This window comes from Tamandua tetradactyla, chromosome 13, assembly GCF_023851605.1.
Source record: "Tamandua tetradactyla isolate mTamTet1 chromosome 13, mTamTet1.pri, whole genome shotgun sequence".
Classification (NCBI taxonomy): domain Eukaryota; kingdom Metazoa; phylum Chordata; class Mammalia; order Pilosa; family Myrmecophagidae; genus Tamandua; species Tamandua tetradactyla.
In genome coordinates, this window is record NC_135339.1 from 31,533,990 (window position 1) to 31,550,788 (window position 16,799).

General features: G+C 33.8%; 1 protein-coding gene across 11 annotated transcripts in view; it reads left to right on the forward strand.

Annotated features, from left to right (window-relative positions):
• Window positions 1–16,799, forward strand: part of CTNNA3 (catenin alpha 3) — a 1,849,311-nt gene that overhangs the window by 1,746,991 nt on the left and 85,521 nt on the right. Inside the window, exon 16 of one of the 11 annotated variants that reach the window (XM_077125144.1) lies at window positions 12,758–12,870. The exons of 9 other annotated variants lie outside the window; for them this stretch is intronic. In XM_077125144.1, coding sequence (XP_076981259.1) covers window positions 12,758–12,794 — 37 coding nt within the window. In that variant the 3' untranslated portion in view covers window positions 12,795–12,870. Of the gene's footprint in view, window positions 1–7,808; window positions 7,895–12,757; window positions 12,871–16,799 lie in introns of those variants that run through there. One more of the 11 variants, XM_077125145.1, reaches the window with a different exon arrangement.

Consider the following 16,799-nt stretch of genomic DNA (forward strand, 5'->3'; position numbering starts at 1 on the left):
CACGTAAGAAAGAACCTCAGATGAAAGTTAGCTGCCTTTCCTCTGAAGAACTAATGAAATAAATCCCCTTTTATTAAAAGCCAATCCATCTCTGGTGTGTTACATTCCAGCAGCTAGCAAACTAGAACACTTCTAATGCTTGGCATTGCATGTTGAACCTTTTTTTTTGCAGCTTAATTACTGATCTATCACATAGACCCATTTTTAACTCATGGTTCTTATGAAACAGGATGGTTCCCACTCATAATGCTTAGGTAGCAAAATGCCTATTATTAATGTGTCTCTACATATTTCATTGCTGAAAATCTCTAAATCTGAGGCTCTGATAATGTACTTCCTTTTTTATCATACGCACTTGGAGATCAGCATTTCTGCTCGATGCAGATTGAGTGCTGCTGTTTAGGACACATGAATTATTTTCCTGATCGACAAGTGGGCAAACCTTAGATGTGTAAAGGGCAGTAGATGATGTACAAAAGCACATTCCATGATGTGAAACAAATTTTTTTTAACTATGTATTTTCCATCAGTATTCAGGGGTAAGCACCATTTGAAACAAAAAAGAGATGTATTTTCAATAAAATATGCAATTTCTGACTTGAACCATGTGTGCTTGGTGTTGTTTTCCAAGAGAAGGAATGGGTGGATTGTTTTCATCACCTCCACTATTTTGCCAGCCTCCCCTGTGACCCACAGTATGCATTTACAATTCAACTTGCTGAAATAACAGCTGGAGCTTGTGCAGCAAGGCTTTTCTCTGCCAAGTTAACAGTGTTGTATTGGGATTTAAGTCTATAACCTTGTTCTCATTAACCTGGTGCTCTAACCAACTGCACCATCTTCTCTGATTCAGTGTATCCAACAGTGACTCTATGTGCTCTTTGCAGTGGAAGACAAACAAAAACGGGGTGTGTAACCTGGTGAACGCTGACAGAATTTACATTTTAACATGAGAGGCATTTTTGTAGAAGCCAGTATCAGCATCTTCATTAATTACCATTAGCCAAAGCATTCAACTTAATATAAAACTGTCACTACTGGATTTAGTAGATGTCACTGTTAATGTGAGCAATATTTATAGGTCTGTGGTTTAGAAATGGTGATCTGTGAACAATCAATAGCCTCTTTTCCTCAAGCCTGGTTGCCTGATAAAGTGAACTTTTCGATGTTTGCAGAGGATCTAGCTTTCTGCTATCTGTACCACTGATCCTTAAGTTGAATTTGAGCTACTTTCATTTTATTCATGATACCTGTTTTGATCTACCTCAGGCTACTCATAGATTAGTTTCATCATTTAAATATCCATTTAATTAGCTCCCAAATCTGCCACTCATTTATGAAAGTGTGTATTCTGCTTCTTAATTAAGCCATTATTTACATAACCCAACAGTTTAGTATTGACCTAATAAATTGGCTGGAAAATAGAGTTTAATGATTGCTTCTTATTTTGATCTGTAAGTGAATAGTGCATGGCGACATATAGATTTTCTGAACTATACTGAACTATACACTACCATCTATATAGTGTGTGGTACATTTTGGTGAAGGGCTCAAATACCAAAGTGTGGGATTTTTCATGCCACTATCAGTCTGGGAAACTCAAGGACTTTGGGAAAAGTTTTATTCATTTCCTTAACTTACCATGCAGTATCAGTTTCTCATATAACTAGAGGAAGCATATCCCTTTGGTTCTCATGCAACCAATGCTGCCAATGAAAAGCAATACTACTCTATTCCTTTTCTGAGAAGAAATGTTTCTGAATAGTTGCCATAAACTCTGTATTGGTTTAAGCATCATAGAACAAGTTACATGTAGAGAGCTGGATGTTTTTCTGATTATGTAAAAACTTGTGATTTCTCTGAAGGAGAACTTGTTGAGGAACCACAGCAGTCAATTAGCAATTCAATTTTTGTGGAAATTATCTTACTTATTTTGAGTTATATTTCAAATGTTTAAAAGACCCAAAGGATCTTGTAGTCATCTTCTCATTTTCCAGATGAGGAACTGAAACTTAGAAGAGCTTCAAGAAGCCACTTGATAATACATTTACAGATTCCTCAGCTCTCCATAGGCTTTTTTTTTTGTAAGCTTTATGGCAGGGGTCACATTCATTATTTTTTCCATGTGAGTATCCCATTATCGCAGCACCATTTGATGAATTTTTGTCTGTTTCTTTGTTTTTTGTTTTGTTTGTTTTGCTTGTTTGTTTGTTTGGAAAGTGCATGGACTGGGAATAGAACCCGGGTCTCCCTCATGGCAGGCAAGAATTCTACCACTGAATTACCCAGGCACCTCTCCACAAGCTTTTATTTTATCACTAACACATATGTGTTGGTATTCTTAAAGTAGAGTTTTGTGCACCATTTATAGGCATACTTTAGTTAATTTGTCTGGCACTTATATTTCTCTAATAAAAGCAATATATATCACCTCAATCATTTTCATCACTGGAAATGGAGAAAGCAAATGACTAAGCTAAAATTCTACTGCTATCAATATGAGTCCACATCCTGCTTCTTATGTTGTCTCTTCTTTTGCCACTCACAACATAAGTACTATGCTCAAAAATTTCCACATTTGCCAAAAATATTTTTAAGCGAAAACTTGTAACTGATTCCTTTGTTCCAATATAAGAAAACATGGTCAGACAAAAAGCTCCTGGAAGACATTTTTGATGTTTGTTTGGATAGTGCTTTACTGGATTTGAATTTTAAGCAAATATGGAAAATAAGCTGATGGTGAAAGACTTTCTGAAAATGTTTACTGTGAATATAGTTCATGATAAGCCCCGTCCTAAGTACTAGAGATAGGTGAAAAACTTTGATCCAGTTCCTGAAATGTTTGAATTTTCACAAGAAAACAAACTTATTATTCAAAATAAAAGTTTAATTTGACATGAATTAATATTAGTGTTCTAGAACAAGTGCTTTGGGAGAATAATGAAGGTGTAAGTCATTAGTTGGACTAAGTGATAGAGATAAGACTACAAGGCATATAAGGGTAAAGGAATCTATATAGTTAACATAAAAGATGTGATGCTGAGTGATTGGGTATGGCTGAGTATGGCTGGGTATGTGGAGCTAAAACAGTGAACAGCCCTGAATGCCTTCCTAAGAAGCTTGCTTGTTTTTGTTTTGTGTTGTTTTTAAAACCGCAGGTCATGTGCCTGTCTCTGGCTGCCATGCTACTGGTAAAGGCATGTGTGTGTTGGCACAAGCACGGTACCTTTCTCTCTTCCTCTCTAAAGCTGTTTTTGGTATGCACTCTTTAATACATTTCAGGTCATAAAGCAACAAATGCTTCTCTTAGTGAATGTTATTACCAAAGAATCTTAAAGGAATCATAAGTGGACCTGGTTTTCATCAAAGCAAAAGAGAAGTCCTCCTGAACCTTGTAGCTTGCACATAGGCTGAGATTAACTGCATTTAAAGATTAAAATGAATTACATTATTCATTTTTGAAATATGACTATTGTTCAAAACATCCAGAGATTTTGTTGTTTTTTTATTTTTTCTGGGGATAGTATGAGAATGAGAAAAACCTAGAAGGTTGAACATGTTTCCAGCTTGTCTAAGGAAATTCCGGGTCAAATATCAACTCCTTACCCTTAGGAAATATATCATTTAGTTATAACACCTCAAATATCTTGTATAGTGAATTTCCTGATTATTTTTAGAAAGAAATATATTACTTGAAGTATTCATTCAGCCTAGTGAAAACGATTTTTAATTTTGCCTAGCATTATTTTATTATCTTTTGTGACATGTTACTCAATTGTAAACACTAATATCGTGGTTTGTCCGATATGGAGTTTGCAGAATTTGAGCATTCTATGAATATTTGTTGGTTGGTTTTCACTAAATTAGAGTTCTTATAAAGTACTGAGTACCATTATTAAGAGTCTCTTTTAGAGTAAAGTCCAATAGCAAATATGAATGAATCAGTGAGTAAAAATTCTGCCAAAGTTCACTGCTTGTTTTAAACATAATGCTATTTACAAATACCTAAAGTCAGTTTTAATATAAACTTTTTGCAAAGTACTATTACGCGTGCTTAAAACAATGTCACATTTTTATTTACAGAGAATAATGCCAAACACAAGTTGCTTGTAGATAATTGTTACAACTTCCTCCAATTTGGCAATATTCCTATAAGAAGTCAATCCACATTTTCCTCAGTAAAACTGATTTCCCATTATTTACCAAGAGATCAGTCTTTTAAATAATATCAGTAGGTTTGATCTTATCTGCTAAATTATTGAGTGTTTGAACATCCGTAACCCTTAAAGTTGTGTTTTGGAGTATGCAAAAAAATCTGTGGACCAGACTTTCTATCCTTAAGGAATGTCCATGAAAGATATATAGTGAGAGATCACATCCTTAAAATTATTTTAGAAAATTAAAATTACTCCAGGTATGCTGGGAAGGCAGACACTTAAGAGCTCTTGGTGGTCAGGCCAAGAAGAAATCAATGATCAGCAGTGAGTAAAATTCATATCATCAGCACGTATTTCTCTCGTGGGGTCACACTTCTGAGAGCATGTGAAGGAGCGAGTCACATCATCTCTGAGGCCAGAAAGTATTATTGGAGCATAAGAGAGCTCCCTGACCACAGTGGAAGAGAAATTAATGCTGTTTATATATTTTCCACCATTTCTTTCCTCTGGAACCTGATCAAGTGTTGGTTGCAGAGTGTCAAGAATGGAGGTTTCCTAAGTATGCTGGCATTCCAGCCTCTCCAAGCATAGTTCTTATCCAATCTACTATTTCACATTCAACGTTCCTCTCTGGAAATGCTCTGTTCCAGTCAAATCAGATGCATTTTCTCAGGACAAAAAAATAACTGATAAGTGCCAGCTCTTCCCACTTCTCCATTTGCCCAATCCTCTACTTCCTTCCAGCTCAAGTCCACTCTCCTGCATGTTTGCACTTAGACTCCTGGGATAGATGCTTGCAGACTATGCCTTTCTTCCAAATATAAATTGGTTTTATGAGCATTAAAATGACAGTAGATGGATTCCTGAGCCATGCATCTCACCCCCCAAAAATCAACAACAACAACAAAACATACCTCCTTTAAAATGATAGTAGACTTTTTTGTTTTGGCACCATTTAATACTTCTGATGGAATTGAAATATATAAAATCAACTTCATCTATTTTGCTTCTGAATATTTTGTGATTGAAGAAAGACTATGTGTTGAAGTGAATGTCTTGTCCATTATTGAATTCTGAATTCCTGAAAATTAGGTGAGATTGAAAAACTCAATCTATCTTCACTGAAATTTCTTTGAGGAAGACATGGTATTCTCAAATTTGTAGTGAACATAGTATTGCTTTAATTACACTGGTGCAGGAGATACAATGAGAGCATGCTAAAGGACTAATCTGTTAAAGCTATTTACATTTTCTTGCCAGATATATAACAAAATAATCAGCATTCCTATTTTATTCACCTTACAGTTGTATATACTAAGCAATATGTAATATATTTATTCTGCCTATCTTTTCTTTAAAAGTCTATTTCCTATTGACTTTTTATGTTACTTCTTTTATCTTTTACCTCATTTTTTTCATAATCGTGTGTTCTTTTTAGCACCATTTAATATAATATTCAATTATCTCACTAATGCATATTAAAAAAATTTTTATAACATTGGGATTTTTTTTTTTTTTTTTTTTTTTTTAAAGGAAAGACAGAGAGAAGGAAGGAAGGATAGAAGGAAGGAAGGAAGGAAGAAAGGGAAACATCTTTAAACATTTTCTTGTTTTTTTTTATTGTATTCTGTTTCTCCGTTTTTGTTACATGGGCTGGGGCCGGGAATCGAACCGAGGTCCTCCGGCATAGCAGGCAAGCACTTTGCCCGCTGAGCCACCGCGGCCCGCCCTATAACATTGGGATTTTAAAAAAGCATAACTATAGGCATACTTCCAATACAGAAGTATAAGTAAAGAAGAATTGTACTAGGGAATGCTGCAATGGGAGGCTTGGGGTCCCCCAGTTTGATATCCTTTTTGGTGTGATTCCCTGCCTCTACTCTCTATATCCTTGGTTTCTGAGATACCTCAGTGGAAGACAGAATGCTATTGATCTAACTAAAGATTCTATGTAATTAGCCACAGTGCTTTGCCTCCCAATTGTCTCTCTTATATAATTACAACTCATGGGGTTGGTTGAATTGTTTTTGTAAAATTATAGATATTTAAATATTCCTACATATAAAATAATATGTAGCTGTAAGTGAATGCAGATGAAAGAAAACTCATCTTTTAAAATTTGTTTGAGAAGTAATCACAAAATGGAATGGTTGCTCCTATGGTAATTGTTAATTATAACAATTTCTCTGCAATAAAACTCTCAGCTAAATAGGAATTATATGAGATTTTCATGAGTTAGTCCAGCAGTTTGGTTAAAATATGAAGGGTTTCATGTCTATCTTGGTTATGCACTTATTAATGCCATATGGCTGATCATCTGTGTGACTGCCTCCCTAACTAATTTTAGATAGCTGAAAATGAAAGAAAGCATGTTTGCATTGTAAGTAATATTGGAGATATATATATTTCCCAATATCAACATAAATATAACTGATTATTTGTCATTACGTAATCTTTTTTTTTAAGCCAAAGATGTAATTTATTTAGTTCTGAGGAATTATTTTTTCGAAAAAGATAGAGGCATATAATTATAGGCTTGAAGTTCCTGTGAGATCATCTTCTGCAGTCCTCTCATCTTGCAGATGGGGAAGATAATTTACTGTTTTTAAAAAATTCAGTATTCCTTCTAGGGAAAATGGTTTGAGAAATGGTTGATACCTCTCTGAAGGCCATTGCATTTCAGGACATTAGATTTAATGTGACATTTCAAACAAAAGGAAAGTGTTGATTATATAATAAGTAAAGCATATTGCAATATAATTACTCTTCATGACATGTGAGTGCTCATAAAGAATGACTTTGGTAAAGTAGATACCATAATTGTACTCATTAAGCAATCCAAATGTTCATTTGGGGTTGACAGATTAGTTTCTTTCAAAATAATATTGAAGATGTATTAGAAAAAAATCCTAAGGCCGTGTAAGTTGTTCAACTGTGTAATATTCATACATATGTGTGATGGTTTCTGTGCAACTATCAAGAACAAGCTAATGAAATACTGCAGTTCTTTAATAAATGAGTGAATAAAAACTTTTATTTTATATACTGAACTTTTCTGCAATTATCCTTTGTTTATCTAATAATGAGTATATGTATGTGTATTTGAATTAACCTCATCTTCCAATACAGAGTTAGATAAGAATTTGGGCCTCATAGCCATGGGTGTGTGCATGTTTCTTTTGTACTTTGTATAGAGTGTGACATGTTGAATCATGTCACACTTGTTTCAGGAGTACAGTTGAAAAGGTCTCTACAGGACCAGTCATCCTCTTTGTGGTCTAAGGTTTAAGATGATGCAAGAAATTATATCTTCTTAAACACTTTTACTTTCATATACCTCACCATGATAGCATCATTTCAGGAAACAAATGACCCTGTAAAGAATATAAAGACAGATCGTGTATATTTTTGAGAGGAAATAAATGATTCTTCAGAGAAATAGTCCAAAACAATCCATAATAAACTCTAATTTCAATATTTATAAATGTATCACTTCTGGACTGCAAGTATAAGCAAAACCCACTTTCTTAGTTGTCAAACCAGAAATTTGATTCATAGCATCTTTTCAGTTAAGAACTCGTCTGTTTGGCACCATGATTAAGGGGTATTTAGGAGGCTCCACAGAGCTTTTATTTATGTGTCTGTTCACAGAGCAGAGGCCCAGAGCATCTTCAACTGCTAGAAGCTGTTGTCCTAATTCACTTTGTCATGTTGTAAGTTGATGAAATTTCCACAGCTGTAGTACCACCTGCAGTGATTTTGCTTTACCTTTTTGTTGTAGTCCTTTGATAATATTTGTGATGGTGATATGAATAATGTACAGAATCTATGGAGAGCTATAGTCATCTGTAACATCTAAGAGCTAATGTTTTAACTCTTGCTACTGAGAGTACCCACTACTGGCTATCTAGGAACAGATACTTGAACTTTTCCATACATTGCTGTCGTCAGATTTAACCATGGGATAATACCATATGGAAACAAATCTTCTGTGTCCTCTTTATCCTCGCTTAGCTGGTTTCATAGTACCAATAAGATACAATAATGGGATAAAATGATTCAGAAAAGTACAAGAAGCATATTCTAAAATATTCTTGGTTGCACAATTTAATGTAATAGTAGCGGCCAATCGGCTCTGTTTTTGAGGACTTCTCTATTCCACAGTCCAATCAAGGGTCAAAATGTATACACATTGCTAAAAACGTATAGTCCAGGCATCTGTATAGTTCAGATTGCTTTTATAATGCTGTCTTGTATTATAAACTCAAGATCTATACTGTTAGTAACTGACAGAAAAAAAAGTACTATGTCTGATATATTAATTTTTATTTAAACACACCTGATAAGTGAGGATGATTCTGGAAAATGTTAAGTGTCGACCAATTCAGAATTTGAGGTATAACATTTCTGTCATTAATTTGAATTTTTACTTTTTTTTTCACTTTAACTTTCGTATACCTCACCATGATAACATCATTTCAGGTTCAGAAACCTACATGATGATTTTAAAGTTCCTTATATTGGCTCATATAAATTTATAGTAGTCAAATATTTTTGATTTTATCTTAGATAAATCACAAATCTCTGTTTTATGAATACATTTCTTTTCTAAAGAAATAAAAATGTATAACATTTCTACCAAAGTCAGAAAGCAAATTTTAACTTAAAGATTTCTCATAACAGTGAGAGGTCTTCTTTAAAAGAATCCCAATTGAATTAGACTTGTTTTTAAGACAATTGTAGTAGAATTGAAGTGGGGCTATTTCTATTATGGAGTAAGTCTTTAGAACAACTCAAAATTACTGTGCATAAAATAAAACATTAAATCCAACTGCTTGATTTAAATAGTTAGAGACTATCCTCTGGGTGATAGACCACTTGTGATTTTTGCTGGTTGTCTTTATCATTAAATAATAAACCACAAGAGTTCCCTTGTGTATTCCATTCTGTGCTATGTCCTTCTAATATTTTCATGAAGTAGACATACTACAGAAAACAAGGAAGGAATCTTGTCTGAAGACCTGCTCTCTTCCATATTCATTTGAGATTAGGCATATGTCCAAACCCAGTACAGCCACAACAATGACAACCACAAGGCTTTCCTTCACAGGCTACATTCTGAGCCCTTTGGGAACAATATTTCTGAATTCTGATTCTAGGGCATGGGCATAGCTGGGTGTCAGTTTTATGTCATCTTTACATCAGTAGTCATTTCACAACTGCATAGGCAATTGTCTTCAGACTGCATTTGTAATGCATGTTTATTGTTCTACTCTAACTCTCATACTTTCTGAATCACTATGATACTAAACAGAGACAAATATCTAATCCCTTTTACTTAAATTGGAAAATACTACAAATGGTTTGTCTCAAATTCACTCTATTTTATGTAACTTACACATAAGTTTTACTTGCTAAATATTTAATAATGCCCTCACTTGCTAAGTTGCTGTATGTATCATAATATAAACATGTTTATATAGATTATATATATTACATAATGCATTGCATATGTACACATTGTATATTATGTACTATGTATTAGGTACTTTATATTATATATGATGAATGGACAGAAAAGAATGGATTTCTCCATAAGAGAGATTTTATCCTATCGTTCACTATATAACCATTCATCTAAGTCAGGAGTTGGCAAACTTTTTCCATAAAAGGCCAGAAAGTTAATATTTTTGGCTTTGTGGGTTATATGGTCTCAGTTGCAACTACTTAGCTGTGCTGTTGTCATGCGAAAGCAACTATAAAGAATGCATATATGAATGGATGTGGCTTTGTTCCAATAAAACTTTATTTGCAAAAAAAACAAGCAGTGGGCTGAACTTAGTTAGCCAGCCATAGTTTATCATCTTCTAATGTAGGTCAGATGGAAAAGTTTCTTGAAGATATTCAAACTCTAGTGAATTATGTCCATTGCTATTATGTCTTCATTTATGGCCCAATAAACAATATCTTAAAAGATCTTTAGTCTATTATATACTGGTATTATTTTCCTCTGCATAGATAAAATCAAGGCATTCCAGTCCAAGAATGTATGAAAATAATTTAGCGTTATTCTGAAATTCGGTGAAGAAAATTTTATTAAATCAGAAAGTCATATAGCCTGATCTAGACCTGTACTGTCTCATACATTAGCCCCTAGTTAACTTAGACTTTTTAAATTTAAGTATACATTTAATTAAAATTAAATAAAATTAAAACTCAGTTTCTAAGTTACACAAGCCACATTTCAAGTGCTCAGTAGTCACAAGTGTCTAATGGCTACTGTATTGGATAGGATAGAGAACATTTCTATTATTGCAGTAAGTTCTATTAGATAGACCAATTTTACTTTTTTTTTTTTGCATGGGCAGGCACCAGGAATCAAACCCAGGTCTCTGGCATGGCAGGCAAGAACTCTGGCACTGAGCCATCGTGGCCCACCCAGATAGACCAATTCTAGAGAAAAATACATGTTTCAACCATTGTAGGCATTTACCAAAAGGCAAGCCTTCTCACAGAGATGATAGGAATAAAGTGTGCTAAAGGGAAATAAATTCCAAACTTTCAGATTTCAATGATTATTAAATTTCAGAGGTTCAAAGATTTCCATTTAATACAATTATCACAGAACATTCCCTAGAAATTTGAGTCATGCCATTGTGTATTCAAAAGAGAATTCTGGCTCAGAAACTCAGATGTGAGCCCAGTCCATTGAAGCTACTCAAAATTGTTGGAAGGCCACCAAATTGCATTGTTTTGGCTTTGGCTACTCAAAATTTATTAAATAATTTTAAGAAAATTTAATTTAAAAACTTGAGCCTACATTTGACCAAAGGGGTTTTCTATATGTCTTTTCTCTGTGTAGATACTTGACCTGTTTTATTTTGTTACTTGTCCTCTGATCACTCATTCTCAGTCCAGGGAAACTTTCAGTTGTATTTTTAAAATTAATTTTATTTTTATTTGTATAACAAAGGGCTTAAAAAAACTTAAATCAAGACACAACTTGGCTTAAGGAGGCTTTTTTTTTTTTAACTCTTTACATGTTCTCATTACTAAAACATTGTAGCAAATTTGGAAGAATATTGAGATTCTAAAGGAAAATATTGGACAGATTTTATTTTTTTCTAATCTAGTCAAGGGAAATAGCTTTGAATCAATTATCCACAGTTTTCAATGTATAATCAAGGATTTTAACAATATTTAGATGTTGAAATGCCAAGCTATTAGCAACCAAGAGATTTGATTAGACATCCATATTAATAAACACCTGTCATAATAGCATAACAGATGTTCTAGAAACACATCTAGCCGAACACATAAATTTAAAAAAACAGTTGGCCATATTCCTCTACAATGTGATGCCTAAATTAAACTTCGCCACCTTTACCCTTATCCATTTTACTAAAATTCAATTGCTCAAATACTTTCTCTCAATAGATGAGTATACTGTTTTTTAATAGCTAAAGTATTTTCATTGAAATTAAACCCATTGCACAAATAGTTGGAATTGTCAGATAAAAGCATATTTATAAAATATGGGTATGTGTGTGTATTTGTATATAAGATAATATACACCCCTGTGTCACATAATTTTTCAGGCTCAACTATTAAAAATTTTGTGATAATTCAGATTCAGTAGATGTAATTTTAATTGATATATGTGGGAGGTTGAATTATGCACCCTAATTTAAACATGTTTTAATATTAATCCACATTACCTTTGTTGAGTAGGATCTCTTGAAAATATTACTCTTTGGTTAAAGGCATGACCCAAATAAATGAGGTTGAGTCTTAATCAGGATTACTGGAGTCCTTATAAAGGGAAAGGAACCAGAGGCCAGATGGAAAGAAAACCACAGGGAGCAGCCAGAAATGGGAGTCAGAAAAGATAGGAGAAGACATCACCATATCACAGAAGGCAGCGTCACAAGTCAAGTAACCCCGAGGAATGCCAGCAATCAGCAACCAGAATGTTTCAGGTTTTGGGGAGAAAGCATCACCTTGCTGATACCTTGATTTGGTGCTTCTCCTAATGTGAAAATCATGAGCCAATAAATTTCCATTGTTCAAGCAAGTCCCTTGGTGTTGTAGTAGGCTGGCAAACTAAGATAACACTGATATGTATAAGTTAAATAAATTTATAGTTTTTCATAAAAAGCGTATTTGTTGAATACTGGTCCACTCAATGCAATTATTTACATGGTGTACTAAACTATTTAAACTAACATACTCTCTTTCCTCTAGGAACATGTTTCATGAAAATCATAAAGATACATAGTGCATGTAAAAAAAAAACATTGACTATGCTAATACATTTAACAAACAAATGTGCATTATTAAAGAAGAAAGTACATAGGTAAAGCCAAGAAAGATAACTATCAATAGTTGAACTGAGGGGGTATTTAATTGTATAATTATTCATATATTTACCTCAACAAAAAATCCAAACATGGACAATTTCCTATGCATATTTTTATGATATTTAACCAGTCATCAATTTATGTGTGCTACTGTTTATCTGTGCCAGATTATTTAACTATTTGTCTCAATTAATTCCATTAACATAAGCAGATAGTAACGACAGTCCTCTATCTCTACAGGAATTTACACTACACAAAGTACTGTCATCTGCATTAATGCATTTAACTCTGGAATTCACCGCACAAGATGAGCAAGACAGACAGACATTTTAAATGGCATTTAAACATAATAAAACTGGTACTTAGTAGAAGTTAAGTAGTGACTGCTTCTAAGAGGAGACTGTTCGTCTTCACCAAAGTTGCAGCAAATTGGCATAATGTCCCGATTTTTAGTGTTGATAGCATAATTTCAGCAGAGGCAGAAACCAGTTGTGGAGTGGAATAGTTGAAAAATTCAAGAACAATGATCAAAAGAAACAACTGTGGGAGAATTCTTATGGGTAGCACACAAGGTTGGCCATATCTAGGAGTTGTCTATAGGGTGATGATAATTTGTTATAAAGTAAGCAAGCAGAAACATATACATACAGATTATGGAAAATTAACATTAATGAATGTTCCAAAATTATGATCCTAAAATTTATACCTAATTTCCTTCATTAACCAACTTATTTTATGCATAATCATGCATAAATGCCAAAATATCTAGTTCTAAATTAAATCTCAAATTTCACCTTACTATAAATTTAGTTTTTTGTGGGGTTTTTTGTTTGTTTGTTCATTTGTTTGGCATGGACAGGCTCCAGGAATTGAACCCGGGTCTCTGGCATGGCAGGCAAGAATTCTGGCACTGAGCCACTGTTGCACCATCTTATAAATTTCATTTTAACTCAAGGTTTAAGTACAAAAGTTAGTCTTTCTCTCACAGCTGAGGAACTCAGATTAATTGACCATCAAGTTCCAACTATTATTTTCTGTAATTTTATATTTTAAAGCCATTTGTGATTATGAAGTATTCATATTCACTGTGATTAGTTATTTTCATTCACTTGTCTCATTTTCATTTTTATACTCTAATATCATTATGTATGGCCCACAATAATTACTAAAAAAGATATTAACTCCTTTAGAAATACCCTTTGATTCAGATTTGCTCATCTTCAACTGGACTTTAAAATTTGAATGCTAAATGCTTTTTGTTATCCACATTCAATTATTCTTATTATATGCCTTCTCTCCCTGTCAACTCCAAACTCAATTCAGACTTTAGTATTTTGTCTTCCACTAATATTACCCACCATTTCAAGTCAAGTATTTTATCATATTACCCAATTTTATTTTCATCTTAACACCATTGCTGTCTGAAACTATCTTATTATTTATTTTTTTATTTCTTACCTTTATTGTCCTCCCTATAAGATTTCAAGCTCCATGCATGTAAATGCTTAGGAAAAACCTTAATCTATAGTAAAAATATACAATAATTATATTTAATGAATGAATGGATGACCAAGTGAAATATTTTTCTCCTTTGCTGGTCCACAAATTTTAAACTGTATTAGAAAAGACAGTTTTTGCTGTCTGTCATTTATATGGTCTTTCCACTGGAGTGTCATCTCCATCCAGTCATTCAATGTTATGGAGAGCAGGACTGTGCCTTATTTTTGTTTTTATTCATTATGTTGCCTGGTACAGTACCTCACATAATAAAAATCATTAATAATGTGTTAAATGCATAAGTTAATTAGCCCCCTTCATGGACATGAGGCAGCTTTATCTGAGGAATATTCGTAAATTAGAAATGTTTATTATGAAAGACAAGAAAACGAGGTACTATACTTGTTTATGCCTCAATACGAGTAAATGAAACTGGCCATCTGGTATAGTGGAAACAGGGTGGAGAGTCATAAGCACCAAATTTGATTGACTCCTTGCTCTGCCAATTCTTGCCAATGAACTTGTACAAGTGACTAGGTCACATGAGCCACCAGTATCTGCTCTGTAACTGGAGCTGATAATCTTTGTCATTCCTATACCACAGCTTGTTATGCATATCAAAAATGAAACTATCTGAGAGAAAGTGCTTTTTAATTTGTAAAATACTATACAATTGAAATCTACCATTATGAATAATTATTGAAATGCCTGTAAAATTAAGGGTCACATTCCATTAAATCCACAAGTAAAACTAACAAGTATCTCCTGTTGGACAAAGGAATAAGAAAAAAATATACAAGAGGAAGAAAGAAGGCAGAGGATAAAAAGAGAAAGAAATAAGGAGAGAAAGACAGGAGAGAAGAAAAGAAAAGAGAAAGAAAATATATAGGGTGAGACTGAAAGGGAAAATGTGGCTGAAAGAAAAGCAGAGAGCCAGAACAAGAGAAAAAAGAATTGTTATCTGATGGGTATTTGGGTGTGCCCACAGGTGGACTTAGAACCTTAGACTGAGGCTTCTTACATTTCAAACCAACAGACTAGTTGAAGTCAGGGATGGGGGAGGGATACATGTCATCAATCCAGCATGGGATTAGCTAAGGCAAGGAGTCATCCCATGGAAATGGAAAAGTCCAAATACCAGAAACAAAGTGACACCTTATTCCTTGTTAAAAAAGAAAATGCACCAAGAACAAATGTTCATGATAACTAAGAATTTCTCCTCAGATAATAGATATGAAATTTTGTTTCCAAGAGCCAAATGTCAGCAGGAGACCACCTTCTCATGGGCGGATATGCTTCAGCATCTTCTGTATGAGCAGGAGGGCAGATGACTTGACTGCCCCTTATTTTTGTCCAATTTTACCCAAATAAGAGCTCTAGAGTTCCACTAAGCTTTGCCTAGCACATTGCCCCACAGTTACTCATCGTGTTCATGGCTTAATGATGGGCACATGACATTTGAAGAAAAAATTATAATAGTGAATCTCAGTTTGGTGATCCTTAGGAGCCATCCAAATGTATGGAAAACTGGCTATTCTAAAGGACATCTAAATTCAGCTCTCAGAAGACAGCAGAGCCTACGATGCCCAGCTTTCAAGTATTTGCCATGTTTCTAGAAATAATAGCTATGTATAAAAATAAGCTGTTCTTTTGTTCCGTGAACCTTTTTCTAAAAAAAAAAAAAATGAGTAACATTTTCTGGTTTTTAATTTGAATTCACCTTTCACCTTTAGTCTTTGCTGCTTTATAAAGCTACTAAAAATAATTCTTGTTGTCTTTACTGTAGCATCTGTGCTCACAGGAATAAACTGCTTTTTAGTTCTTTACCTAAATAACACTTCCTCCTCCAATACCCGGCATCTAAAATAAGGAGGAATAAATAATGTCCTCATAGTCATTCATAGTTTCTCTTTGTAATTGATTCAGAAAGGGGGAAGGAAGATGTGTTGTAGATTATTATAACATGCTAAACGAACATACATACTAAAATATTTTAGAATAAAAGTCTTGGGATAATCCATTGGCTAATTTCAGTTACAGAAAGATGATTATCTATTGTGAACTTGACCTTTATTTTGAACCTGGAAGAGAAATAATACCCTTTTCTTTTTTCTATGTCTTTTGCATGGTTTCTAGTCATCTTTTGTTTGATAATACCTAATAGTCAGAGGTAAGAATAAAAGATAATTAAAACTGTAAAGTTTATTTGCAACTCAGGTAAGAGAATTTTATTCATATGTCTCTTTAAACACATAGTTTTGAAAGGCTGTGATATGCAACCCCATGACTTGTCTCTCTACTGGTGTCCCTGCCATTGGGGAACCCAACCATGGGCCCGGCTCCCAAGAATCTCAGAGTCTATTTCAAGAGCTAAGACATGTATATACGTAATACAGAAACAAAAAATGATGACAGTCTTGAAAAGCACAGGTAAGATGGTAGGAATGTTCAGAGGAATCAAATGCTTGTTTTCTGCTTTAAACAACAGGGAAGGCCTTCTGGAAAAGATATTTGGGCCACGCCTTTAAATAGTAATCTCCGAAGTGGGGCACGTAAGACATTCTATTGGCATATGGAAATAAAATATTGCACATTTTATTTATATTTGTTATCGAAAAACATAATCATATTCTTATCAGTATTGAAAACATGGATTGACACTGACACTCCCCTTTAGTGTATATTCCAGACAATAGAGTTCTACAGCTGAGAAAGGCTGATTATGGTGTCTTCACTAGTTTAATAGATTTCAGCATACCACAATTACTGTATGCCTGGTTAACTG